The sequence below is a fragment of the Apteryx rowi genome, unplaced genomic scaffold, assembly GCF_003343035.1.
Source record: "Apteryx rowi isolate R43461 unplaced genomic scaffold, aptRow1 scaffold_961, whole genome shotgun sequence".
NCBI lineage: Eukaryota > Metazoa > Chordata > Aves > Apterygiformes > Apterygidae > Apteryx > Apteryx rowi.
Window position 1 is genome coordinate 45,524 of NW_020451273.1, and position 10,869 is coordinate 56,392.

Here is a 10,869-nt window from a genome sequence, read left to right on the forward strand (position 1 = left end):
TGCTACTCCTGTAGGGGTTAGAAACGGCAGTATAAACCAATCAATCACCATCTGCAAAATGTAACTATTTCAAACCTCCTCTTTCCTAAATGACACACTACTGTAAAATTACAATTTCAAGATTAAGTTCATTCTCTGGGTGGAGTTAGGGAGCTCAGGTTTCTTGAAGGATGGCTAGGACCTAAAGTAAAGGGTTTGCTTTTAAAAAGAGTAGTTGCATCTTGCTAACTCTTGGAAGAAAAGGGAACAGGGAGCTTCTGCTGACTGATAGCAAGTTAGCCTGTCTTTCAGCACACTGCTTCCTGCCTTTCTCTAAGCTGGTATCACATCAGTGCACAGTTCCAGGGCAAAACTCCCCTGGTACTGAGGTTTCTAAGATGAGCTGCTTGCACTGCTGAAAGCCCCCTGTGTTTCCTTACTTCCCCTTGCTGTACTCATCCATAACTCTCCATGAGACCAGTTCCTATTAGCAGCAGTCCCACCCCCACCACATGCAATGGTAGGACAGTTGTGTGAGCAAAGCAGACACAGTGACCACACACACAATCCTGTTGCTTCACATAGATATATGTATGGGTATATATATACGGTATATACACACTGATTTTTATATATATATATATATATATATATATATATATATATATATAAAAACACCTTGTTTATAAAGCGACATTTAATTGCCACTGGTTCCCTTCCCACCCCACAAAAACAATAGTATACAAAATATAAAATATTTTAAATATTTATAAATGCCGCAAGAAAAAAATAGAACTGTACGAAAATATTTTTTCTGAGGTTCTCTCCCTGTCCTTCGGGAAGGGAGAGGTAAGGGGTACGCATTTGGCAGGCCTAGTGTGCCTTGAGTCCATAGTTGTTAAGTGGGTAGGAATATGCCCTGCCTAATACTATCCGGTCCCGGAGGAGCTTAAATAAGACATAATAATTGCAGAAAAGGATGAGGGCCATGGAGAGGGTATGGTTCCACTTCTCTGAACGCAGCAGTGAGTAGAGCTGGTAGCAGACCACACTGCCTTCAATGAGGATCAGCAGGTTGAGCAGCCGTAATGGACGGTGAAAAAGGAACTGCAGGGGAACAGTTAAAAAGGATGGAAAAAGAAGAACATCAACAGCATTTCTATGGTTTGCTGCAGCATTAAAGTAGGAAGGGGTGTGTATATAATGCCTTCTGACTTCACTGAGCTAGCAAGGCTCTTATATCCTACCCACCACTAGCTGCTACTTAGATGACAGAAGTTTAGGAAACAAGGCATGCCAAATTGTAATTTTCCTTGAGAAGGGGAGGACTGATGAAATAACCTAATGGTCAGCTCACATATTTTCCAGTTCCCCTGGAAGAGGTTCTATTAACTAGGATCCTCTTAAGAATACACTACTGTCTGATGGAAGAGCGGCATCACCATGGTGAGAAAGCACTCACAAGGCAGCAATGACTTTTGTCTTGCTCAGACATCACTGTAATGCTGCAATGGAGAAGTCCCTCTGCCAAGAACAAATACTTTGTTTAGCAGTAAAAAGGATGTTGCCCAGCACTGAACTCTGCTCCATCCAGCCCAGCCAAAGCATGTGTGGGAGATGGGCGCATGGGGAACAAGGTTCAGCTGAGCATAACAGGTGTGATGTGGCCAATTCATGATAGGAAAGGGACTCCCCAGCTTCTTGAACTAAAAACCACTCTTAACAAGCCACTGCTACTAGAAGGGTGAAAGCCTCAGTTTTACACTCTTCCCCTCTTGCATAAGCTCTAGTACCCCAAGAGCTGATTCAGCTCACTAACCCAGCCAAAACCTAACCACTTCTTTTTGGATTAGTCTTCTGCCAGGTAAGTGAGCTGAATTGACCCTAATGAATAACAGAGCTCATATGACATAAGTGGTGGGAGCCACATTTGACAGCAATGATTTAAATCAGTTCCTCTCCTCCTCTGGAACTGTGTGCTCAGCTCCAGGCTCCCGAGCCACCTCAGTCCTCAAGAACCACATAATTGAGTAGCAGTTACTTGACCACCACCACTGATGACCAGTGCAGCAGCTGCAGGCCCCGCACCACAGCTGGAATGAAAGCATCTGCAAACCTGGATGGCATAGAATATATACTTTCTAAAAACTAACTACTTGATCATGGGGAGACTGCATAGGTAGCAGGGAGAAAAGTGTGGTCTTTTAGACATAAGCTGTAAGCTACTGACTGTTTGATTTTTACTCTTTGCTGACCTGCAGTTGTTTCAGGAGTATACTGAGAAAGTATATTATTACAAACACAGGAAGGTAACCAAGGTGGAGCAGCAAGTCTACTACCAAGAGGCACAACCCACAATAAAGGATGCTGGGGTGATCCCTGCAGAGGACAAGATTTTAAGACTATTGTAGTTATGGCGGTAGTGGAATTTTTTTTTTTTTTTTTTTATCTGCTACTCAGTTCATTTGGAAGTAATTTGGGCACCTCTACTGTATAAACACAGGGTCCCCAAGAGTGACCCTGAAGTCAGATCCTAAAAGGTGGTGAGGAGAAAAGAGCAGGAAGGTACGATTATTCTGCTAACACGTCTTTTACTGAAGAAAATATCTAGTCTAATTCTTCAGTTTAAACATAATCTGCTCTGCTGCAGCTAGGTTTGAGTCTCTCCTCCCTCCCACAATTATGACACATCAACAGAAGAGATACTTGCATAAAAGCGGGCATGGGAGACGTCTGAAGGCACTGCTACATTGTAAGGCCCAACTGCTTTATACAGGCATCGGCTACGTCGCACCAGTACTCCTTGTGGCCATATTGTGTTTTCTGACCAGCTGTGGGGAAAGAACACTGTACTGTTAGCACCTGAAGGAAAGCAAGTGGGAGGATGTTCCCAACTCACTGAAGGACTCACAGGAATAGGACTGCATCTTGAAAAATAACAAAGCCTCTGCCACAAGGAAACATTCCAGCTCCCACTGGAAAACCACAGCAAGGTGAGGAGATCATGAACTCATCAGAAGATCTCTGAGACTCAGCAATGTGAACAAATGGCTCCCAGTACAAGAACCTAGCCCATTGCACTGGAGCAGGCCACCCCTTCCACCTACACAAGCTACTGCTCCAGCAGCCAAGAGGAATCTGAGCATTTATTGCTGGGAGGGAACAAGCACTGACTGGAGGGGCTTAGACAGCTCTAGAGCAAATGTTTGTTTCGAGGGAAGAGAAAGATCAGCAGAGTTGTACCTGTGACACCAGCACTGTGGGGAATGGAAAAGTTTCCCTGGTAGGTAGCATTGCTGGATACTTGCCTATCTACTATATCATTTTATCAGCCCCTTGCCAGGCATGCCAACCCCTCACCATCCCCACACTCACATGTGCTGTGGAGCATTGCTGTAGGAACCATGTTCTAATTTCTGCCACTTGCCCAGATGGGCAGCTGATCTGTGGAGCAGGTCGCAGTACTTGGGGGGCAGCAGCTGAGTGGTGAGCATGACAAAGGCATTGATCCACACCATGATGAGGTGCTCACAGGACCAGCGCATGTCGTAATACTGGGTGCTCTGCAAAGAGACCAGACAAGAATTTAGCACCACTGTCACAGAACAGAGAAGGGAATGACAAGAGGACATACTCTGTGTGCATCCAGCAGACCCACATCACACATTACAGGCATGCGCTTTTGGGCCGGTGATTTCAGAGGGTTACAGTTTAGGAAACACCCAAGACTCCCTTCTCCTTGACCTGAAGGAGAAAGGGAAGGGGGGTGATGCTGCAGCTGGTACATCTCCTCCCCCAGCAGCAAACAGGAGGGTTCACTTGCTGCAGAACTGCCCCAGGAGTACCAATTGCACCAGGACAGCTACATGGATTGTGGAGCCCTGCCCATTTCATTACATCAACTGAGTTGGCTGTGTAAGTCCCAAATATCCTTGTTAATGAATGTTGAGCTGGTTCAAATTAGAGAAACACAGATTAAAAATACAACCCCCACACTGACAAGTGGTTCTCAGATTTAGGTTCCCAAACATCCTAGTTGGCTCTGTTTTCTAACAAGCGAACACCAAAGCCTCTGATCCAAGCACTTGAAAACCAGGACATTGGATCTGAGACAGTAACAGGTGCCCTTGTCTAAGAACACAGCTATCCATCTACCTAGGACAGGGGGTGGGAGAAGGGGAGTTAGTAAGTGGGATGATAGGACTAGAGGTGCATCACATTTATGGCAATACCTATCCGCCAACCAGGAGCAGTACTAGTGCACTCCGGATGCAGCCATGCTCCGCTATCCGGGCTGCCAAAGGGGAGACAGAGAAAAGGGGAATTAACCAGGAATCTGGCCTGGCAGCAATTCACACAACATTCAGAAGGAGACGGGCAGGGGCACAGAGAGCGCCAGACGAGAGCTACCTTCACAAAACACAGTGGTAGGAATGCCACATAGTAGGCACTGAAGAGAGAGTTGAAGAGAACTTCCTTGATCCTGCGGTTGAAGTCTGCTTTTAGGCACTCCACCTCATTACGAATGAGATCTGGAGAGAGGGGACAGCTGTGGGTGGGGATAGACGTAGGATTATTGAACTGTTCTCTCAGGGATTCCCACAGAAGCGAGAGGAAATCTTTGGGTTTGACCAGGCTGCTGACATCTGAAGCCCCATCATCCACCATCTGATCTTGTACCAAGTAACCACAGTCCGCAGGTAGGGGCTGTGCTCTGCTGTCCTGGTGGAAGCAGCACAGAGGAACGTACACACCAAACCTACAGGGAGAGAAGGAAGAAAGGAACATGGGCTGAAATGACAGCTATCCCAACATGAAGAGTGCATCTTCTGACGAGATGCTGGCCCATATCAGAGGGGTAACACAGAAAACCCTCATTTGAGAGGCTAGTGGCCAACTCTTATTCTCCCTGAGAAACTAGGGGCTACAGCCTCGACAACTGTGCAGAAATGCTTCTTTAAATCCCTTGTTTATGGGAACCAGTGATCTCAATGGCTCAGACTTCAGTCACAGTAATGATCCCCCATGCAACTTGCATACTGCATGCAATTTGCTTCATAAGCTCAGTGCTCTTCAGATAAAGGCTCCACCCCCTACCTCTGTTATTCCTAATTCCTCTCTACTTATTAGGTCAGGAAAGGTCTTTTTTTGCATATCTTCTGGGGGCAGATTACAGGCAACAGCCCTGCTTCTCCCAGTGTTCTCTATGTGGCTCATGCCACCCCAGGTGGCTATGCTCCCCATATGCTGAAGGTACAAGGTGTTGTTACTCACGGGTAGCCCAAGAAGAGAAGGTTGAGAACAGAATGGCTGCGGAAGAGATTGACCAAAGTCCAGCAGAGCACCCATCCACAGAGGGTGAGCAGCACCAGGCGCACCATGTAGTGAATCACTGATGTTGCACCCACCTGAGAGGCCTGCAAATCCAGAAGAAACATTCAGCCACTCCGTCAGGCTAGTGCTAAAACACACAGCACAGGGTGTGCCTGTGGAAGAGGAGCAGGGGGAGGGCGCCAGAAGGCGCTGTAACAGGCATGGCTGCCCTCTTCCTCTGAGAAGTAGAGGGCTGACTCTCACAAAGGTGAAGTCCTCTGATTTCATTCACTGTTTGGGAAAATCCAAAAGATTCGTGAATAACCCCAAGTTCTAGGGCATGACTGAAATAGGGCTGTTTCAAATCCACGCTGCAAAGTAGGAAACATTTTTGCTCAAGTCCTTTATTGTTCCGATGATACTCCAGGATAGCCTGAAATACATTTCCTCTTGTTATTTCCTTTGGAGGGATCAGGTCTCAGCATTCATTTTCCCAAAGAACTGGAATGTCCAAGTTCTCAGCTGAAGGAAGAAAAGATGGTGCACCTTGGACAGTTCCAAAACTAGATTTCTACCACCCATCTCTATTGGATGTACAGGCTGCAGTCTAGCGAGGAGGAGTCACCTTCAAAAGAACAGCAAGGAAGCTTGTTCCAGTTTCCAGAGGGGGTAAGGCAAACTGAACTATAAAAACACTTTTAGGGATTAGAGCCAATAGATGGGATGCTCAAAAATCTGCATGAAAGCTTTCAAGGCAGAAATTTCAGTCTATGGGAGGTTTTACTGAGGACGGGAAAGTAAGTAAAAATGGCAGGAATTAGAGGTGGAAGAGAACTTCTGGGATCCCATTTAGCCCATTCACCTATTCAACAGGACATAACTGTTAGGTGTGGGGGTGTGTGTGCACACAGTCATTTTAAACCTATTGCTTAGTCCAGAGTCATATAACTATTTCAGTGGGCACAACTTCCACTTTACCCAGAATGACCTCTTTCAGACTTATATTTGGCCTGGTTCTGCTCTCAGATACACAGATGCACGTGCTCTCAAAATCCAAAGTCACAACTCCAAAGCCTCAGCAACCTGAGTAAGCTTAAGAAGAAGCCCTAGTATAGGAAGAACAGTTCTACCAGCTATTCCTGTTTCACTTTGGTGTACTCAGACATTCTCCTTCTTCTGCCACGTCCTCTGTAATGTCCTATTCACTCTTCCAAAATACCAAGCCTCCCCATTCCCCACTCTGCTACCTGACTAACAATCATCTCAGCCACTTTTCTGGCAGGAGATAGTGAGCTACAGTATCACGCCTGCAGAAGCAAGTGGAACCATTCCATCTCTTTCTAGGTGCAAAGACAACAGAGCTCCCAAATACTACAGGACATAAGTGGGCTGAGGTAGAAGAGATCCAAGGCAGAAGGGCACTCCCAAAAATCTTAGTCCTTCACACCCAGACTCTTCCTGGGGGAAGGAACTCTCTAGCTATCCAACTCACAGAACTCTCTCAAGACACGAACAGTTATGCTCTATGACCAGTATTAGATGCAGAAGAGTGAACAGTGGAAATATTACCTCGGAGATGAGGGCCCACACCAGTCTCCGTGCCAGCATCACTGTAATGAATGCCGCCAGGTGGTAGTCAATGAGGTGAAAATTCTGAAGGAGGAAAGAGAAAAGGTCTTTACCAAGAGGAGTGGGACTGGAAAAGCTGGCTGTTGAGAGTGCATTGGGACCTCACGTAAACATGCCCCAAATCTGTCTATTAAGAACAAGGGAGAAGGGAGAAGGGAGAAAAATCAGTAACACAGGAATGTCTACAGAAGTGAGATCTTCCCCATATGGAGGTTCCTTCCCACAGAGAAATTTCTACTGAGGGGAGACAAAAAAAAAAAACAACCCAAAACCTTCAGGCAGATATTTTTGGGGTCAAAGGGAGATCTAGGACCAGGATCCTACTGTGGACAACTGCTCGCAAGTTCTTCTGGGAAAAGCCACTAAGAGTAAGGGGAGCTGAAGTACAGTCCAGAGACCTGCACATCTACTCACTTCACCCCTTCATCTCAGAAGCAGGCTGTAGTGTCCACCAGTGCTCTGAGATGTCATCATCAAGTTGATCTGAGAACTGTCATCTTCATGGGTCACAGCTCTGTATTACAAGTTAATGTTGGCTCTGGCTGCATCAAGTTAGATACAACTCTTGGCCTCCTTACAATTTGTTAGTGAAGCCATCATATGGGTTCTGGTTATAATGGTTAGCAGACTCTGAATATTGCTGTCTGGGACTTGAAGAATTTTTTCTGAGTAAATGAGAATGCTTGACTTCTGATGGGAACAAATGTAAGACCATTAAATCTTTTCACACAGGGAGCCTAATACAAAATGTTTTTTTTTCTTCAAAGAAAGCTGTGTCCAGCATCACGTAGCTGAATTTGAAAGAGATCGCTGGATAACTGGAATACCAGCACCACCTGTCAGTATGGAAACTAAGGAACCACTTCATGCTTCAAAGCAAGAAGGCAACCATCTAAGTTGGGGGAACCACCTCAGATGCTAGCTGCATCCAGATGAAGTCTGATGGCATTAGAAGACTCAGGAACAGGTCACTGCCAGGAAGCCCAGCTTTCTGGGTCAGGAAAGATTAAGACTGAACCTGAGGAGATTGCAAGGTTTACATGAGCTGAGGATCTGACCTCCTCCCCAACTCCTCTGCTGCTGATCTGCTGTGAGATCCTAATGAAAACTTCTGTCATCTGCATTTTCTCAGTCTCTGGTGTTTCCACTGGGAAGAGGCATCAGCACCAGGAGACAGCAGCCTTCTAGAGTCTCAACTCCATTTCAAAACCTTGAGGCTAACTAGGCCTCGCAAGTATCGTAAAAAAGATTTGCACTGAAGTAGCCCTGCTAACACCTCTTTCTCTCTTTCATTTTCCATGTATTTTCTCCCCTTTAAAATAGGGGGTGACATGGCCCTGGTGATGGGGGGGCATGTGAAGTCCCCTTTACCCACTTAAGTCAAATGCTTGGCCAGTCCTGGACTGAAGCAGCAAGAACAGAAGCTGTGTAATCACAAAACACAGGTGACTGCATAAGCTGGGAAACTCACCAGTGAGGTGCAGGAAGCAGGATGATTGTATGGGTACCACCAGACAGTCTTGTAGATGTTGATGTACTGAATGAAGAGGGCTACCAGTAGGTAGATGAAGAACAGGAATTCAAAGAGAAGGCTCCCATCCAGAGGCAGTTCAGGTATCCGGCAGTGACGTACAGGCTCTGGAGTAATCAGGGCTGTGATTGGAGGTGCAGAGAGGCTGATGGCACTACCATTCCTGAAACAGACAGATATCACTCACTTTGGGAAACATCCTACATTGACTCCACCATCTTCCTGGAAAGACAGTACTTGTGCTTGCAAGTTTGGGACTGTGCATTGCTGGAGTAGAGATGGTACCAGTGCTCTCTTAGATAAGGAGGTACCTAGAGGAATTCAGCTACTTCCCAGAGGCTGACCCGTCTGTGTACTGACATTTCCTTCTTGCCCAGCCTTCACAGGAGCCTGTGACAACCAAAAGCTCCAGCAGACTATGCTGAGGGAGAAAGTTCAACACATGTAAACCCTGCTGTATTTGACTGAAACCAGGATAAACAACGTTCCCCAGGAACTTGGGGTGCTGATTCCAAGTTTCCAACACAGTCACTTTTTCCTCAAGAATCTAAGACTGTGCCATCCATCTACCTGTCACAGCCCAAGAAGTTTTTAAAGGCCAAAGCTAAATGACTTGGCCCTCTCTACTCTGTAAGAATGAACCTATACCAACTAAGTCAGGACCTCAACATGCAGCAAATAGTTTCTCCAGTTTACTCACTTCTGCATAGAAGGAAATAACACTGGGCTCTCTCTTAATCTTTATGACAAATGAGGAGATCTAAATGTCACTGTGTGTTCCTTTTTCAACCCCCAGCTTCCCCAGAAAATGGAGATGAGCTTTACCAATTGTGAGAATCTGTTTCATGTGGAGCTGACAGGGCTAAAACAGAATATAGACATCCTCCTGCCCTGCCTTTCTACCATGTAGGAGGGGGACTCATAACTGGGCTCTGGCACATCACAGTAATTTCCCAGGGCATTGCAGGCAACAGAGTAAGAGAGAAGGGGACTCATAATCGGCTAGAATTCACTACCCTGGGAATTGCTGCAGAGAAAGACAAAATGAGCACTGTACGATTTCCACCCCCAGCCATTGCGACCACAGAGAGCAGCGAAGGGTGGCTGAGAACACTTGCACAAGCTTCCCCTTGAGGCAGATTTTAACATAAGTTGAGAGGGGGGCCACAGAGGGAAGCATGCATCACCAGCAGAGCCAGGAAGAGAAGCTGGGATTTGCCCTCACCTGTTTCTCAAGCCAGAACCGTTGCCACAGCTCCCACCAACCAGGGTCTGGAGAGAAGGCAAAGCTGAACGGCTTAGCTGCTGCCGACTGGGTCCCCTTCTTCCACCGGGCATGACCAGGAACCAATCCACTTCCAGTGCCTCCAGCAGGCTGTGTCCTGAGACCCAGACAACAATCCTGAAGCCTTCCCAGGTCTGCAAAGAGGCAGAATCATCAGTTAAGCTGCAAACTTCTGGTGAGCTGGTCTACAACCAAGCCAAATGAATTCAGGCAACAGGAAGCCATTTTCATACATGCAGAGCCTTGCAGTAAAACTGGGACACCCATCAGCACCCTAAACACCATCCCATTATGATGGCACCAGATCAGTGCCTGTCTGCTTACACAGAAGGGACTCTGTTGACACTATATCTTTAAGAAGTGACAGCTTAAATTAGCCATCAATGACTGGTAGCACTTCCTGTTGGCTGGAAAGCTTTACTGAGCATTTCTAGGGCCAAAGACAGAACAACTGCGTGGCTTAGTTTAAGAGCAAATATGGAAGAATTTTCTCCCTGTTACAGTGTGAGAAACTGCTAGAGCTTTTCGGGTCTTTTTAACCATCCAACACACCATTTGATAGCATCTGATGCTGACAGATAATTTGAACCCCCTCTGTTGGGGCTCCAAATGGACAGCCCTAATTGGTCTACATGAAGATTTGGCAAACCAGTTAATTGCATGATTCAGCTCTCTTATTGCTAAGAAAACCTGACTGACATGCTGGTAGGAGATCCATTTAAAATGATCCTAGCTAACAGAGTAGTGCAACAGAAAATATATGTTTGAATGTAGTTTGAACGTATGGATAGGCAATCACATATCCCAGCCTTAAAAGCCTATTCTTAAAAAAAAAAAAAAAAAAAAAAGTCTTTGATTATTTTAAATGTTACATTTAATTCAATCAGTTCCTTCCAGGGAAGTACCTGGGACAACAGACCCTGTGCCCTGCCGGAACGCCCGGAAGAAGCGGCGGGTGATTGTTGTGGGGGACTCCCTGCTGCAGGGGACGGAGGCACCTATCTGCCGACCTGACCTCATGTCTAGAGAGGTTTGTGGCCTGCCGGGGGCTCGTGTGAGAGATGTCATGCAAAGACTGCCTAGGCTCGTCCATGCTTCGGACTATTACCCACTGCTGCTCTTCCATGTGGGC

General features: G+C 46.3%; 1 protein-coding gene across 2 annotated transcripts in view; it reads right to left on the reverse strand.

Annotated features, from left to right (window-relative positions):
• Positions 1–590: 590 nt before the first annotated feature.
• TMEM39A (transmembrane protein 39A) overlaps positions 591–10,869 on the reverse strand; it is a 25,124-nt gene continuing 14,845 nt past the window's right edge. The window contains exons 2-9 of one of the 2 annotated variants that reach the window (XM_026054718.1): positions 9,678–9,871; positions 8,393–8,615; positions 6,862–6,945; positions 5,254–5,396; positions 4,390–4,738; positions 3,355–3,542; positions 2,690–2,810; positions 591–1,086 (exon numbers count right to left, since the gene is read on the reverse strand). In XM_026054718.1, the coding sequence (XP_025910503.1) occupies positions 853–1,086; positions 2,690–2,810; positions 3,355–3,542; positions 4,390–4,738; positions 5,254–5,396; positions 6,862–6,945; positions 8,393–8,615; positions 9,678–9,790 (1,455 nt within the window). In that variant the 5' untranslated portion in view covers positions 9,791–9,871 and the 3' untranslated portion in view covers positions 591–852. Of the gene's footprint in view, positions 1,087–2,689; positions 2,811–3,354; positions 3,543–4,389; positions 4,739–5,253; positions 5,397–6,861; positions 6,946–8,392; positions 8,616–9,677; positions 10,680–10,869 lie in introns of those variants that run through there. The other variant, XM_026054720.1, reaches the window with a different exon arrangement.